Genomic DNA, 17,390 nt, shown 5'->3' on the forward strand with positions numbered 1-17,390 from the left:
AAACTGCGTCATGGTGTCTCAGTTGGTCACAATGTATTACCTGGGCTTGTTAATTTTCATGGTGTCTCGGATGGCCACAATGTCTTTCCTGGCTTGTTACATGTCATGCTGCCTCAGTTGGTCACAATGTATTACCTGGGCTTGTTAATTTTCATGGTGTCTCGGATGGCCACAATGTCTTTCCTAGCTTGTTACATGTCATGCTGCCTCAGTTGGTCACAATGTATTACCTGGGCTTGTTAATTTTCATGGTGTCTCGGATGGCCACAATGTCTTTCCTGGCTTGTTACATGTCATGCTGCCTCAGTTGGTCACAATGTATTACCTGGGCTTGTTAATTTTCATGGTGTCTCGGATGGCCACAATGTCTTTCCTAGCTTGTTACATGTCATGCTGCCTCAGTTGGTCACAATGTATTACCTGGGCTTGTTAATTTTCATGGTGTCTCGGATGGCCACAATGTCTTTCCTGGCTTGTCATATGTCATAGGGTCGGTCGGGTAGCCTAGTGGTTAAAGCGTTATATCGTCACGCCGAAGATCCGGGTTCGATTCCCGACATGGGTACAATGTGTGAAGCCCATTTCTGGTGTCCCCCGCCGTGATATTGCTCGAATATTGCTAAAAGCGGCGTAAAATAATACTCACTCACTCACTCACTTACTCACCCACTCATATGTCATAGTATATCGGGTGGTCACAGTTTCTTTCCTGGTTTGTTACATGTCATGGTGTCCGAACGGCATTACGAACCGGTGAGGCGGGATTCTGGGAGGTTTTTTAATCAAAACATATTCCGGGAAAACAAATGGGAAAGATTCACTTGCCCTGGACTTAAACGCCAAAATGTGTTTGCAGGACATGCTGGATGACCTATGAAAAATAAAATCTATCGGCGCATCCTTTCACAGAGAAAATATTTTATAGCAATGGCCTAAAACATCCTGTATCTGATAAAAGAAATCGTGTTTTGGACCCTTAATGCCGAGCGCTAGGCGGGGTAACCTCAAGTACCATCTTTGGACGTCTTTTGGTATGACGCGGCCGGGGATCAAACCCTGACCTTCCGCTCTCCGGGCGGACGCTCTACAACTAGACCACGGCGGTAGCGGTATCTAACGAGTTTTAGGTTCATGCGATGTGTATCACAGTCCGTTGCATACTCATCAGTAGACGATGTAAGTGAGTTAGATTTATCGCCCTTTGAACAGCATGTCAGTCGAAATATTCAACAGATGATTTTATGTCATCCAGCTATAATATTTTGGGGTACTTTAATAATTATGTTTGATGTATATCATTTGCGTGTCACTGCTTCATTAGAATAAAGATTCTTCTTCTTCGCCTTCAGTACCTTTGATCTTGCCGCAAATGATGACCTACATGTAGTTAACTGTCTGTATATGTCAACATTTACTATCCACATTTTGTTCGTTAATTGTAAGATCATAGGTCTTATGAAAACATATTGAGCCAATATAGCGGTTCATATACATGATCATATGCAACTGAAAGTAACTAGTCCTGTGTCATATACTTTGTACGTGTTGTCTCTACATGTACAGCCCACACCCACACCCACACCCACACCCACACACAAACCCACACCCACACCCACACCTACACCCACACCCACACCCACACCAACACCCACACCCACATCCACATCCACACCCACTCACACACAGACAGAAAGATACTAACACCCACACCCCCTCTCCAGACACATACATACAAACACACAGACACTCATACCGCCTCCACACATACATACACGCAAGGAGACACATACAGACACACAGACATATACCACACAACCATAGCCCCTCGACATCTACATACAGACAGACACACACACACCAACAACCACTAGGTCCCTTCACACAAACATACACACACAGACACACACACAAACACAGACGGACATCAACACCAATTCCCCCTTCACACACGCACATACAAACACACACATAGACGGACGCCAGCACCCATACTCCTCCCGGCCCCAACACATACATACAAACACTCACACATAGACAGACACCAACACCCAAACCCCCTCCACACGCACATACAAACAGTACCACATAGACAGACACCAATACCCACACCCCCTCCACACGCACATACAAACACTCACACATAGACAGACACCAACACCCACACCCCCTCCACACGCACATACAAACACTACCACATGGACAGACACCGATACCCACACCCAATCCACACGCACATACAAACACTACCACACAGACAGACACCAACACCTATACTCTCTTCCACACGCACATACAAACACTCATACATCGACGGACACCAACACCCATACTCCCTTCCACACGCACATACAAACACTCACACATAGACAGACACCAACACCCATACTCCCTTCCACACACACATACAAACACTCCCACACAGACAGACACCAACAGCCATACTCTCTTCCACACACACATACAAACACTCACACATAGACAGACACCAACACCCATACTCCCTTTTACACGCACATACAAACACTACCACATAGACAGACACCAACACCCATACTCCTTTCCTCACGCACATACAAACACTCACAAATAGACAGACACCAACACCCATACTCCCTTTCACACGCACATACAAACACTTCCACATAGACAGACACCAACACCCATACTCCCTTCCACATGCATGTACAAACACTTACACATAGACAGACACCAACACCCATACTCCCTTTCACACACAAATACAAAGACTCACAAATAGACAGACACTAACACCCATACTTCCTTCCACACGCATGTACAAACACTCACACATAGACAGACACCAACACCCATACTCTTTTCTACACACACATACAAACACTCACACATAGACAGACACCAACACCCATCCTCCTCCTGCCCTCAACACACACACATACAAACACTCACACATAGACAGACACCAGCACCCATCCTCCTGCCCTCAACACACACACATACAAACACTCACACACAGAGAGACACAAGCACCCATCCTCCTCCTCCCTTCAGGACACACACACACATACAAAAACTCACACATAGACAGACACTAGCACCCATCCTCCTCCTGCCCTCAACACTCACACATACAAACACTCACACATAGACAGACACTAACACCCATACTCTTTTCTACACACACATACAAACACTCACACATAGACAAGCTCAATCACCCACACCCATACTCCCTTCCACACGCACATACAAACACTCACAAATAGACAGACACCAACACCCACACCCCCTCCACACGCATGTACAAACACTACCACATAGACAGACACCAACACCCACACCCCCTCCACACGCACATACAAACACTCAAACACAGACAGACACCAACAGCCATACTCACTTACACACGCATGTACAAACACTCACACATAGACAGACACCAACACCCACACCCCCTCCACACGCACATACAAACACTACCACATAGACAGACACCAACACCCATACTCCCTTCCACACACATGTACAATGAGTGAGTGAGTATGGTTTTACGCCGCTTTTAGCAATATTCCAGCAATATCACGGCGGGGGACACCAGAAATGGGATTCACACATTGTACCCACACACATGTACAAACACTCGCACATTGACAGACACCAACACCCATACTCCCTTTCACACGCACATACAAACACTCACACATAGACAGACACCAACACCCACACCCCCTCCACACGCATGTACAAACACTCACACATAGACAGACACCAACACCCATACTCCCTTTCACACGCACTTACAAACACTCACAAATAGACAGACACCAACACCCACACCCCCTCCACACGCACATACAAACACTACCACATAGACAGACACCAACACCCACACCCCCTCCACACGCATGTACAAACACTCACACATAGACAGACACCAACAGCCATACTCACTTCCACACGCATGTACAAACACTCACACAGAGACAGACATCAACACCCACACCCCCTCCACACGCACATACAAACAGTACCACATAGACAGACACTAACACCCATACTCCCTTCCACACACATGTACAAACACTCACACAAAGACAGACACCAACACCCACACCCCCTCCACACACACATACAAACACTACCACATAGACAGAGACCAATACCCACACCCCCTACACACGCACATACAAACACTTACACATAGACAGACACCAACACCTATACTCTCTTCCACACGCACATACAAACACTCACACATCGACAGACACCAACACCCATACTCCCTTCCACACGCACATGCAAACACTCACACATAGACAGACACCAACACCCATACTCCCTTCCACACACACATACAAACACTCACACACAGACAGACACCAACACCCATACTATCTTCCACACGCACATACAAACACTCACACATCGACAAACACCAACACCCATACTCCCTTCCACACACACATACAAAAACTCACACATAGACAGACACCAACACCCATACTTGCTCCACACGCACATACAAACACTCACACATAGACAGACACCACACCCATACTCCCTTCCACACGCACATACAAACACTAACACATAGACAGACACCAACACCCATACTCCCTTCCACACACACATACAAACACTCACACATATACATACACCAACACCCAAACTCCATTCAACACACACACATACAAACACTCACACATAGACAGGCACAATCACCCACACCCATACTCCTTTCCACACACACATACAAACACTTACACATAGACAGACACCAACACCCATACTCCCTTTCACACGCACATAAAAACACTCACAAATAGACAGACACCAACACCCATACTCCCTTCCACACGCATGTACAAACACTCACACATAGACAGACACCAACACCCATACTCCCTTCCACACACACATACAAACACTCACACATAGACAGACACCACACCCATACTCCCTTCCACACGCACATACAAACACTAACACATAGACAGACACCAACACCCATACTCCCTTCCACACACACATACAAACACTCACACATATACATACACCAACACCCATACCCCATTCAACACACACACATACAAACACTCACACATAGACAGGCACAATCACCCACACCCATACTCCTTTCCACACACACATACAAACACTTACACATAGACAGACACCAACACCCATACTCCCTTTCACACACACATACAAACACTCACACATAGACAGACACTAACACCCATACTCCCTTCCACACGCATGTACAAACACTCACACATAGACAGACACCAACACCCATACACCCTTCCACACACACATACAAACACTCACACATAGACAGACACCAACACCCATACTCCCTTCCACACGCACATACAAACACTCACACATAGACAGACATTAACACCCATACTCTTTTCTACACACACATACAAACACTCACACATGTGTTGGTTATTCCTGTCCCCAAACTTCATACAGACAGATACTTATAACATCTACCTGTGGAAAATCATGGGCAAAATAGTCACCTGAAACTTCTTGAGAGCAATATGTTCTAAAACACAATCAGGTGTTAAGAATAGACGATCTTAAAAAGAACAACAACTTAGTAGTATGTTTGCAATCTGAAGTACTTTGAAATACATGTACATTGGCAGTCAGGAACGTATGTTAAGTGTATTCCTTTACATTGAAAGGCGTAATATATGCTTTGTAGACGAATATTACTTTTTAAGGGACACCAACTTGGTGTGAAATGTAATGTTTCGTCGGATTTGTTCGTTTCTATCAAACAAGAATGGGCATTTTTAAAAATGGCACCCATCAAGGACGTATTATAAGTCCTGAACTGTGTTTATCCATTATTGATGATTTCAAAATAAGTAGCTCTGTTCTTATAATTACAAGAATGAAGATCACACAAATTAAATTCAATCTTGCGCCTGATCCAATTTTCTATATCTGAACTCAATTTTTTCAGAGGCTAACATGGTTCAAACACATTGTACACACAGCTGCTAAATATAACCAAATGATACATCTCATTAAATCTGTATCTAAGACAAAAATAAGTCCTCCATGTCGCATATATATAAGTCACTGAGGTTACCAAGGTTGGACTATGGTTATCATGTCTTTTTATAAATGCCTCAAAGTTTCGCTTGATGTTATCCAGTCAAAAGTATTTAGACAAGAGCCTTTGGAAGCTGAACGTTCCATAATACCGCAATATCTCCTCCGTCAGGTGTTATCTTTGAGATATATCTCAAGCTGGAATCTGCCAGTTTTTAAGAAATTCGCTATTGATGCCTTGAATGGTTTTCTCATGGTGTCTTCGCAACCAAGCACCTGTGCCAATGTGGTTAAACTTGTAGCCCATGACTATTCCTGAAAACTAATTCTGATCAAACGAATATTTTCATTGATGCGTTTAATGTTGTCCACAGCAAGTTAAGCTCCTGTAAGATTGTCGTAATAAAACATTGGTCGACCCATTATAGAGTATCCAGGGGAGGTAACTCTTCAAAATCCGGAAATTGGTATACTTTTTTCGAATAGATAAAAAGTAACATATTTTAGATCCAGCTCTCAGGCATCATTTACAAAGCACCATCGAGGATCTAGTCTCATAGATTCATCCTCGATTTTAAAGCGTATCATACCTACATTCTATCACAAAATCTACCCTGGGCCCATTCACCACCACCACTGTCATCTTGAGTCCAATTCGAACAGTAAGACGCAAGTGAGATTGTCGTAAAAAACCACAGATCGACCCATTACATAGTATCCAGGGGAAGTAACTCTTCAATATCCGGAAACTGGCTGTTTTGCGGGACAACGGTCCCCACACAAACTTATCAATCACTCTTGAAGGCAAAATCCCCAAACACCCCGGGAACTCTCTCTGCTTAGCGACAAAGGCCTACCCTGACTCATAGTTTAGCGTGTGCACAGAAATCAAAATAGGTTGTACAAATATTTCCATGGCTCAGACTGGTGAAACTAGTTCTGATTAGAGATCTCAATGTTAAATATTCTAGTTGTTATTTTTGTACCTTTTTCATTCTTCTCATTGACAAAACATAGTGCGGTTAAAACATTCTCATTTTGTCTTTCGCTGTTGGAATCCAAAAATTGAACAATTTAAAAGTATCCTTCTGCTGATGTACATGTTTAGCAAGATAGGTAAGAAAACATAACACTTTAGCGACTGCTGAATTAGGTAACACTAACATTTGCCATTGCTGAAAAAGACAACACTAAGATTACACATTACTGAAAAAAGGGGACTAACATTTGCCATCACTTAGAAAAACAGCACCAACATTTGACATTAAAAAGAATTGTAGCACTAATTAACGTTTGTCATTATTGAAATAGGTAGCACGGATTGACCTTTGTCATGACTGAAAAGGTAGCTTATCTTGCCGTCTTAAGCAAATATTCGGGGGCACAACGTCTCAGTGTTATCAGATATCAACTGCTTTCTTACTTCCTTGTTCAACACTATATAACACGGCCAACCTACCCATTCTCTTGCGTCACAAGGATGGATGCAAAATTATATGTAGTTTTGCTATTATGTGTTTCTGTTCCTTATTCTTTGCAATGGACCGGGTAAGTTCTTTGATTTGATTTTATATGATTTTGCGCAAGTTTGTTCGAAGAATATATATATATATATATATCAATATATATATCATTGCACATTTATAAATTTTCAAACTAGTACCGACATCGTAACCATTTGTTAAAAGTTAACAGTTATTGTACAAAACCTCTTTTCAATCATCATGTCAATCCTCTATTCAATCTTTATGTCAATCCCTATTCAATCTTTACGTCAATCCTCTTTTCAATCTTTATGTCAATCCTCTATTCAATCTTTAGGTCAAACCTCTATTCAATCTTTATGTCAAACCTCTATTCAATCGTTGTCCTTCTAATGATGCATGACTTTCTATCACACTCTGTTTGAAATGTTAATTAATAACGAGTCGTCATTCCATTCATCAAGCACAAGATAGGTTTCATAATCAGTGTTATACAATATATGAGCATAAGTTGTAATGCAGTTGCTTAAAAGCAGCTTCATATCGCAGGCAGGTGGTCGCCTTGCAACCTACCTGGACTGAATGTTTGAACAGCTTATTACCAATTCATTTTCCATTGTTTTCCCCACATTTGAACTTATCTAACTTTAACTTACATTTATATAAGATATCTATTACTTTCGGGTGATGTATGATATAGATAACGCTGATAAATTTAAAAACAAAATTGATGATGTATGCTGTATTTATTGTCTCCGTTATTGCATATATTTGTTTGTCATGTAGCCTTAATTAGTGTGTACATCCACCGAGTATCTTCCTTAACGAGCATACATCTGTTAGGTATTATAATTACTCTTTAACAAATGTTAGTGTAATCATATCAAAGTATATATCGATATGTGCTTTTAATAAGATTGAACAGGTAATTACTTTGGCTGCAGATGGACCTGTATACATTCTTAACATTGTTATTTTGTTAATTGAATATATGTTTATTCATATTCAAACTAGGGGAGTGACATACGCCTCCCTTTGAATTAAGATACAAAATTTAAGAAATTTGATACAGCGGTATCTTTTGATTCTAAGCAATAATTCGTTACTTTCAGACACGTGTGTCCATACCAGACGGTGTCCTACGTGAGCACAACAATCTGCACGTATCATTGTTGGTGGCAGTAAGTCGTTTCCTAAACTTTACTTAACATCACTAAATATTGACAGCCACACGTTGCATAACATATATTTTGCATGGCTATTAGAACAGTAATACCATATGTTTGTTTTCTATTCAATGCCGGACTTACCAAGGCCCAGTCACGTAACGTCAGTCTGGATTAGATAATCCGGTGACTGACAAAATGTGCACTGACAAATGCAATTGGGATACGATGACTTGCAAACAACCAAGTCACTGAGCCTGACCACCTGTTCTTTCAGTCACGACAAGCAAGGGTTCCTGGGGACCTCTATTCTTACTAGGAATCCCCACGGGTCCTATGATGAAACAATTCACCTGATCTACAATGTATCCCTGGCATGGGTTTTTGCAAGAAAACCTCTGACATAGGGCAGGTAACCTCCAGTGCTCGTCAGATGACCCCACTTGGAAATCCGGGTTACAATTGGTCACCCACAACTTGTATTATGCATGTACGACGCGACTGAATGGATCGGGTGGTCAGGAATGGTGACTTGGTTGATGACGTGTCATCCTTTCCCGACCACGTGGCTCAAACGTGGCTCATAATATCAATCAATGGATTGTCTGGTGCAGAAGGGATTATTTACGCACCACAATTTTAAAGAGGGATATTGGTGAGGTTCCTGTTGAAATATGAGGTCTTGAACGGATAAACAGTGGATGTACTCGTACGTTGCTTGTAAGAGAAGATACAAAGTAGTTTTATACAAATTTATACCAATCTGGTCTTATTTGTTACAGTTGCTGTGATCATGAAGTTATCCAAACACCAGTTACAACCACGGCTTATAAGTGTTGTCCTGGTTGGAGACACAACCGCGATAACAATTGTAATATTGGTGAGGTTACATAACTGTGATTGATACTGTTCACATCTACTCTACAGTGAATCCACAAGTTCATACGTGACTATCGTCAGCCAATAGTCCCATCATTTATGTAGGCGATTATATAGCCACTACAAACCGATCTTTAACAAAATCCTTGTTATTCCCTACAACTCTATTTGTGTTCCCGGGGAAGGTGGAGTAATGTATGAATGCATTCATATATTAAGATATATGTGTATTTATGTTTTGTTCATGGTTTATATAAATTAATATAATCGCGATCAGCTAAATAATCGATACTTTTTTGTTTGGTTAAGTTTTATATCGCCGCACTCAGCAAAACTCCAGCTCTATCACAGTGGCCTGTAAGTGATAGCATTGAAGAGACAAACCGGTCACTGACATTGTGGTTTGTTGCTTATATATCAATCACTGGATTGTCTGGTCCGGATTCGATTATTTACAGGCCGCGAGTGTGGCGTTGAACAACAAATTCACAAACATAACACAAAATGTTTGACTTTTTCGATGTCGATTTACTTGTCCAAATCTGGACATGTACTATTCCGTCCTTGCCAGTCATCAATTCATCTCATGTGTTGATACATTTTACATGTTTTACAGCTCAATGCTACCCCGGGTGTGCTAATGGCGGTACCTGCACCTCCCCCGGCAATTGTACCTGTAGGGCGGGATATACTGGCGACACATGTACTGGAGGTAGGTTCCATGTGTAAAGTTGGAAGATCAATGTAAGAGATCACAACACATTTTGTTACAGTCGGTTGGTGTAGGGTTTGTGTCATAAGATGTGAAGTAATGGATAGTTCATCCTGTCTGCATTGACTCTCGACCTTCACCAGGAACTAATTTTAGTAATCTTTTCACTCCACCAATACCAGATTCTGTTATCTGCGCATGCCAATCAGAATATTGTGTTATCATTTACGAGGCATTCTTGCCTCATTTACGACATATTCTGTTATATTTTCCGCGTAATTTTGTTGACATTAACGGGATATTTTGTTACCAGTTACGGGATATTTTGCTATCCTTTACAGGGGGTACATTCTGTCATCATTTATGTGAATATTCAGTTGCCAGAGTACGATGTTAAAGAACAAAAATAAACCAACCCCCAAAAAATAATAAAAAATATCTGTGATAACAATGCCAGGGCCAAATCTTTCGAGACGGAAATTCACATATAGCATTATCTAGCATATATCGGATCTGGACAGAAAGATCTCCGGATTTGTAGATCATTTGGACATGATTTAAAAGTGACTAGTTTTATTAATTATTATACAATGCCTTGATCTGGCATCTGAAACGAATTACGTGGCTGGGTTAAAAGAAAGGGGACATGCATATTGACTGTTGAGATACACTATTGGTGGTATGATCCTGAATTGATAATACAAAGTAGACTTCGACCCCTGTCCCTGTGCAAGAGCGTGGGTCTTCTTATCAGTAATATTTGTATATGTCAGAAATAGCGATATGTCAGGCTTATCAGAAATCTAGTCATGTGACATGACTCTGCATACAACGAACCCTATATTTTCTTTAGAGACCATTGACTCAATGTGAAACTCGTTTAAAGGACTACACCTCCGTTGTTTAGTTGCCAGAGCTCCGGCCTGGAGAGCGTAAGCTCGTAGGTTCGATCCCAGGCCGCGTCACACCAAAATAAGTTAAAAAGATGGTGCTTGGTTTTATCTAGCCTCGCGGTCGCCATTAACGGGATAAAACAAGGACTGGTCGGCTCTGAGTCAGTTTGTTGGTATCTCAGAGGGCTAGTACTTTAAAACCGGCATTAGTCCAGTCTAGCACGCGCACGCACGCGCACGCACACACATTTACGGGAAATATAGCTGTCAGTTTTCATGTATGGGACGTACTGTAGTTCGAAGGGTCGCTGAAAAACTAGTAATTTTGTGTTTTCAAAAAAATACTATCTATCAATAACCAGTACAAGTGTACACAATTATCAGTACAAGATATGTACAGATTTACCAGTACAAATTGTACAAAATTACCCTTAACGGTGCACAGAATTACAAGTACCAGGTGTACATAATTACCTGTACCCTTTGTACACAGTTACCATTACCAGGTGCACACACTACTGGTAACCGCATGCACAATTACCTGTACCAGGTGCACACAATTACCAGTATAGTTGTACACTATTACCAGTACCAGATGTACACATTTAACCGTAACGGTGCGCACAATTACAAGTACCAGGTGCACACAATTACCAGTACAAGATTACATAATTACCCGTACATATGCACACAATTACAAGTACCAGGTGCACACAATTACCAGTACAATATTACATAATTACCCGTAACGGTGCACACAATTACAAGTGACAGGTGTGCACAATTACCAGTACAAGATTACACAGTTACCCGTACAGATATACACAATTACAAATACCAGGTGCACACAATTACCAGTCCAATATTACACAGTTATCCGTAACGGTGCGCACAATTACAGGTGCCAGGTGTACACGATCACGAGTACAAGATTACACAATTACCAGTTCCAGGTGTACACAATTACCAGTAAAAGATTACACAATTACCCGTACAGATGTACACAATTACAATTACCAGGTGTACACAATTGCCAGTACAAGATGTACACACTTACCCGTACAGGTTTACACAATTACCATTAACATGTGTACATGTATCTTCAGTAACATACCCGTAATGGCTGAACGCACCCCTTGTCCTAACAATGTGCCACTGAATATGACATAAAGAAAGGGTTCGTTTTGAACAAAGCACCTTCATTCTCTTCGGTAACGACCCATTGTGATTCCGGGTAAACTTAGAGGTCCCCAGCAACATTTGCTTGTCGAAGGCGGGTTAAACGGACTGTGTTGTCAGGCTCGATTATTTACAGATTGACTTCATATAACTGAGTACTCTTTCGTGCAAATGTATGTTGATATCAACACGAAAGACCTCTGTATTTTAAGACCATGTGAACATTATTAAGTAGAGACTAATATTATTAATTATCATACAGTGCCTTCATCTTGATTCTGAAACGAATTTAGTCCTCTTCAAGAATCACGAGGCTGGGGCTAAGGGAAGGAGCAATGTACATGATATTGACTGATGTGAAATACTTTTGGTGGTATGATCCTGACTTAAAGGCCAAAGGTAGACATCGACCCCTATCCCTATGCAAGCGCATTCGTCTTCTTATCAGACGTTTATGTATGTCAGAAATAGGGGCATGTCACTCTGATCGTAAAACTGGTCCTGTTACATTCCTCTGCATTCAACTGGCCCTAAATTTACTGTCGTTATTTTTAAAGACTCATTGTGTAACTCGTTTAAAAGAGACGTCCCGTGATCTGGTGTATAGAGCGTCTGCCTGGAGAGCGTTGGTTCAATCCTCGGCCTCGTCATACCAAAAGTATTTAAATGATTGTACTTGCTGTTACCCTACCTGGCACTCGGCATTAAGGGAATAAACAAAAACCGACCGGTTCTTATTCAGGATACTGTTTCTGAGTTAAACATGGTACCTCAGTGGGATGCACTATAAAACCGGCATTAGTCCGGACTATTGCAAGCGGCCATTCACACGCAAACACATACACACGTACATGAACGCAAACACATGCCGGTCGCTCTATGATACAATAATCTTTCACGTTACACCCCATTTTAGCTGATTACCTCACAGTTTAAAGGAACCCTCATCTACTGCGTATATCTATCATATTGATGAGAATGCTGTTGGCACACCGACATGTCTTCAAAATACTGAAGACAACACATATCTTAAAATAACACCCTTTAAACAAGTATCACTACTTTGTGTATGGAAGTCACCAAAACGTTTTATTTATACAGGGACTTAGTTGGCTTTATCAACCCTCTTGAACACTTTTGTTGTTACATCACATCTTCCAAAAGATTGACACGTTTCTATATGTCTTTATATATACATGTATGTAATAGTATTGGTTAAATTGATGTCCCTTTCTTTGTTGTTTAACACAAACAACAAAGTGTCTCGTAAGTTCGGCACGTAAATAAGTGAGTCTAGACAAGGAAAGGCATTGACTCATTATCAACAACGTCCAATGCCATTGGAGTCGTGTGACACACAAATATCCATGTTGTCGAGCCTGACCAGCCGACAAGCATATTGTAACTTCACAGCTATTCAAGCCTTAGATCCAACAGAGGTTACCTTTTGCATGATGTTGTGTATTTATTTCAGAGGACTGTAACCACGAACGTCCATGTTTTCCTGGGCAATGCACAGGTAACGGCGCCTCCGTTGTATGCAACTGCATGGACGACTTCACTGGATTATTTTGCAAGGAGTGTAAGTAAAGATGAGTCATAAGGATTGTGTATACATAATATCGATGAATTTCTCGATAAGTCTTCACCATAAACATTTCAAAAAGAATTATCTGGTATTCATGACCAGTGACAAATGATATTGAATTTCATGTTGACTATGTTTCCTCTTAGGATCGGGTGTGTACTTCTCGAAATGCTTTTGTTTATTCCATTGAGGCATGTTGACACACTGCATGAGTTACCACTATTTGATCACACTGATGTGTAATTTCAAATTGTATGTTTCTATGTAGTGAAAGCTGTACAGGCACCTAAGGTGACACAGCTTCAGGCCAGCTTTTCCTACCACAAGGGACAGGAGGAAATCTATGGCGTCATAGCGGACAGTTCAGGGAAGCCAGAACACGCCACCATCTGGACAAACCTAGACAGGCTGAATAACCTTACTGTGACTGCAAGTGCGATGTCCGAATGTAGAGATCTTCCAGCACCCCCTTCTTACATCAGGGGATCACGTCTTGGAATTTCCAGAGCCTATGTTACATTAAGTGAGCAATCACATGGATGTCCACTTCCATGAAACTTCAAGTCGCAGTTCTTGTATAAAAAGATCTTTAGTTCAGTTGGAGATTTGCTGACTATCAGATCTATGTCTCTAGGATATAACGTTGTAAACTCGTGTCCCTAATAACTCCATCCAAAGACTAGACTTACTTGCTGAAAGTGTAGGAATGAAAAACTATGGATGATTATGATATCAGATGAAAAGGAATACTCTTCATTTGTATTATTTAACCACAATTTAACTCCTTAAGTTTGCGTTGGTGTCCCACTCAGTCAAAAATGGAACAAATCTTCAACTACACTAAATGTCTAAAATGTCTAAAGTGTTTGTAATAGGAAAATATGTAGTAAATTAAGTGTTAGTGTTAATATTCCTTTGTTTGCATGTTGCATGGACAGTGTTACTCTCAATTTAAGATGTTGTTTTATGTTTTGCCCTACCTAGGTGGACCCTTGGTAACATCCGCCCCCTCCGACCACACGTGTGATAATACAGTCGGTTCCCAGGACCCTAAAGATATAATTACATGCTCCGTCAAAACACAGTACACTAACCGTTTACATGATGGTGACAAGTAAGTTAAAGTATGATAACACATCTGATTGTTTGAGTACTGTATTATACACGCTATTGTGTTTATATTACAAATCAAAAGAATATTATTTTCGGATATGGTCGAAAGTTTTCGACTATCATTTGATGAATACATTTTGAATCAACATACTTTTAAAATTGTCCAAACAAAGTGTTCCAAAACGACTGATATAGCCTGTTAGTGGCATTAGTACAGTACTGTATTCACACATCATGAGAACTATGTATATACACTTTACGGCTCCACTGTGGACTTGATCTTATTGTTATCAATAGAAAAACATAACTTTCAATGATTTAGACTATTCTGGGTTTAGGCAGTACCAGGGTTAGAAGGATCCCACATGTGTTCAAAGATTTTTTTCTCAAAAATATCTTAATAATTATGGTATTTTTAAAATTTAAAATTTACTTTCTACCGAGTGATTTTGTGATGTTTCAGTGCAGTGGTTTATCTACTCAAATCTCTATCACGTACTTATTGCAGATCTCCCCAAACCCTCACTCACTCATACAGTAAAAACCCGCGAATCCAGAAACACAACTGTCCAGGCGATTACTGTTAGAAATGTCTACATGCAGTCAGTGTGCCATTACTCCGTAAAATGTTCAATTAATTACGAAATATGAACATCCCTCACAGGGCAACTTAACTCAGAATGCTACCACCCTGATTAATAGAGTTCCACAGCACCTACATGTCCTACTGCACAATCTGAACACATAACGTTACTATCTAGGTTGACGATTACATTCCGGGTGTCAAGTGGTGGCTTCCGGAAATTGTACGACACCGGAAGTGGACGCGTGACAGCTACTGAGAATTACATAGGGAAAGATACAGTCAGTTCTGTGGCCTTTAACATTGACTTGGTGGAGCCTATAAACAACGACCCCGACACTGCGTTTCGTATTACTCCCGAATTTACAAAGGTAACATAATTAACAGTAGATATCTGATCTGTAATTCTAAATAACACTGACTACTTAGTTATGTCATTTTGGAATCACAGAAGTAATGTTTTCTTGGATGTCAATGTCTACTTTGTTCTCCTTAGTACCAAAAGCAACATAGTGATTCTGTTTGGTCGTGGAAATGATATGCTATATATTTACAGCTCAAACGATGCCAGCTGGCACATACGACAGTTCTACCAGGTTTTAGACTATCTTCCTTTGTGGACTAGAAACTGTTAAGTAATTGTCGTTTCTCGCATATTTCCTGCCGTCGAGAATCTTATATTATGTCAGTAAAGAAAACAAGTTCCATCATAGGTTAAATTAGAATGGACGTAACGTTTGGCTTTCATCTTTCCTTCTGTAATACAAACAATTGAAACATATTTTCATTACGATTACTGACACGACTGAGTTATATACGAGTCGTACGAGAAAAGGCAAAAAAAGATTACAACATCCATCATCTTGATCATCGTCTTCTATCACGTGAAGCAAATGCCCCTAGAATCTAATGGAAACGACTGACGTGTTATTCTTTGTAATCACAGGATCACATCACTTTGAATTGGCGAGGCTGGACTGATGCTAATTCTGGAATGAACAAATACAAATGGGAAGTCTTCAAACTCCAACCTAGTACTGGAGGAGCGCTGTCGGAGCTGACAGGACCTGTAAACCATGGAGAAGTGAAACACACCTCTCCTATATCCTTCCCTGTGCCCTTTCTTCCAGAAAAACCAGGGATGTATTCCTTCATCCTTGAAGCTGTTGACAAGGCCAATAACTCTGTATACATGAGACGGTTTGCCCTGTGTGACAAAGAGTCATCTGTTACTACTGACCCAAAGTACGCCATGTACATATCAACTGCTGTACAAGACCAGGGCTTCCAGTGGATGACTAATGCCTCCAAACCACTTGTCATCATCTGGCAAAACCATTTTCGCAACTATGTTCACGAAAATGGTAAATATCTCAACAGAATCCTGCCCCTCAAAAAACAGATTGTGCAAGACCCGCCAATCTACAAGCAAGTGATCCAAGGGAATGATGATAAGTATGGTAGAAGACGCACAGCGGCCATCCCCAATTTGAGAGGTGTCGTGAGGTTTGAGTGGACCCATGCTGTCAACAAGACAGGAGGTATAACACAACAGACGCCTCCCAACTGGGATGATATATCCGGTTTGAACACTACTTTACACTTACCTCAAGGTAAAATGTCAAGCCTCTGTGGTATTATGACAAATGTGTTATGTAGCATCACAACTTCGAGTAAATGTCTTGACATAACTTGATCCATAGCCAGAATATAAATCAACATGTAAACGGAAATCTACT

General features: G+C 41.0%; 1 protein-coding gene across 4 annotated transcripts in view; it reads left to right on the top strand.

The window, feature by feature from the left end:
* The window catches only part of LOC124130860 (angiopoietin-1 receptor-like), a 226,133-nt gene that overhangs the window by 192,849 nt on the left and 15,894 nt on the right, over positions 1–17,390 (top strand). Inside the window, exons 1-9 of one of the 4 annotated variants that reach the window (XM_048388119.1) lie at positions 7,462–7,602; positions 8,651–8,719; positions 9,487–9,584; positions 10,200–10,295; positions 13,842–13,949; positions 14,224–14,478; positions 14,940–15,069; positions 15,830–16,022; positions 16,598–17,264. In XM_048388119.1, the coding sequence (XP_048244076.1) occupies positions 7,535–7,602; positions 8,651–8,719; positions 9,487–9,584; positions 10,200–10,295; positions 13,842–13,949; positions 14,224–14,478; positions 14,940–15,069; positions 15,830–16,022; positions 16,598–17,264 (1,684 nt within the window). In that variant the 5' untranslated portion in view covers positions 7,462–7,534. Of the gene's footprint in view, positions 1–7,461; positions 7,603–8,650; positions 8,720–9,486; positions 9,585–10,199; positions 10,296–13,841; positions 13,950–14,223; positions 14,479–14,939; positions 15,070–15,829; positions 16,023–16,597; positions 17,265–17,390 lie in introns of those variants that run through there. The other 3 variants (XM_048388123.1, XM_048388120.1, XM_048388127.1) reach the window with 3 other exon arrangements.

This window comes from Haliotis rufescens, unplaced genomic scaffold, assembly GCF_023055435.1.
Source record: "Haliotis rufescens isolate VD_foot unplaced genomic scaffold, xgHalRufe1.0.p SCAF_10, whole genome shotgun sequence".
In the NCBI taxonomy this organism is placed as follows: Eukaryota; Metazoa; Mollusca; class Gastropoda; order Lepetellida; family Haliotidae; genus Haliotis; species Haliotis rufescens.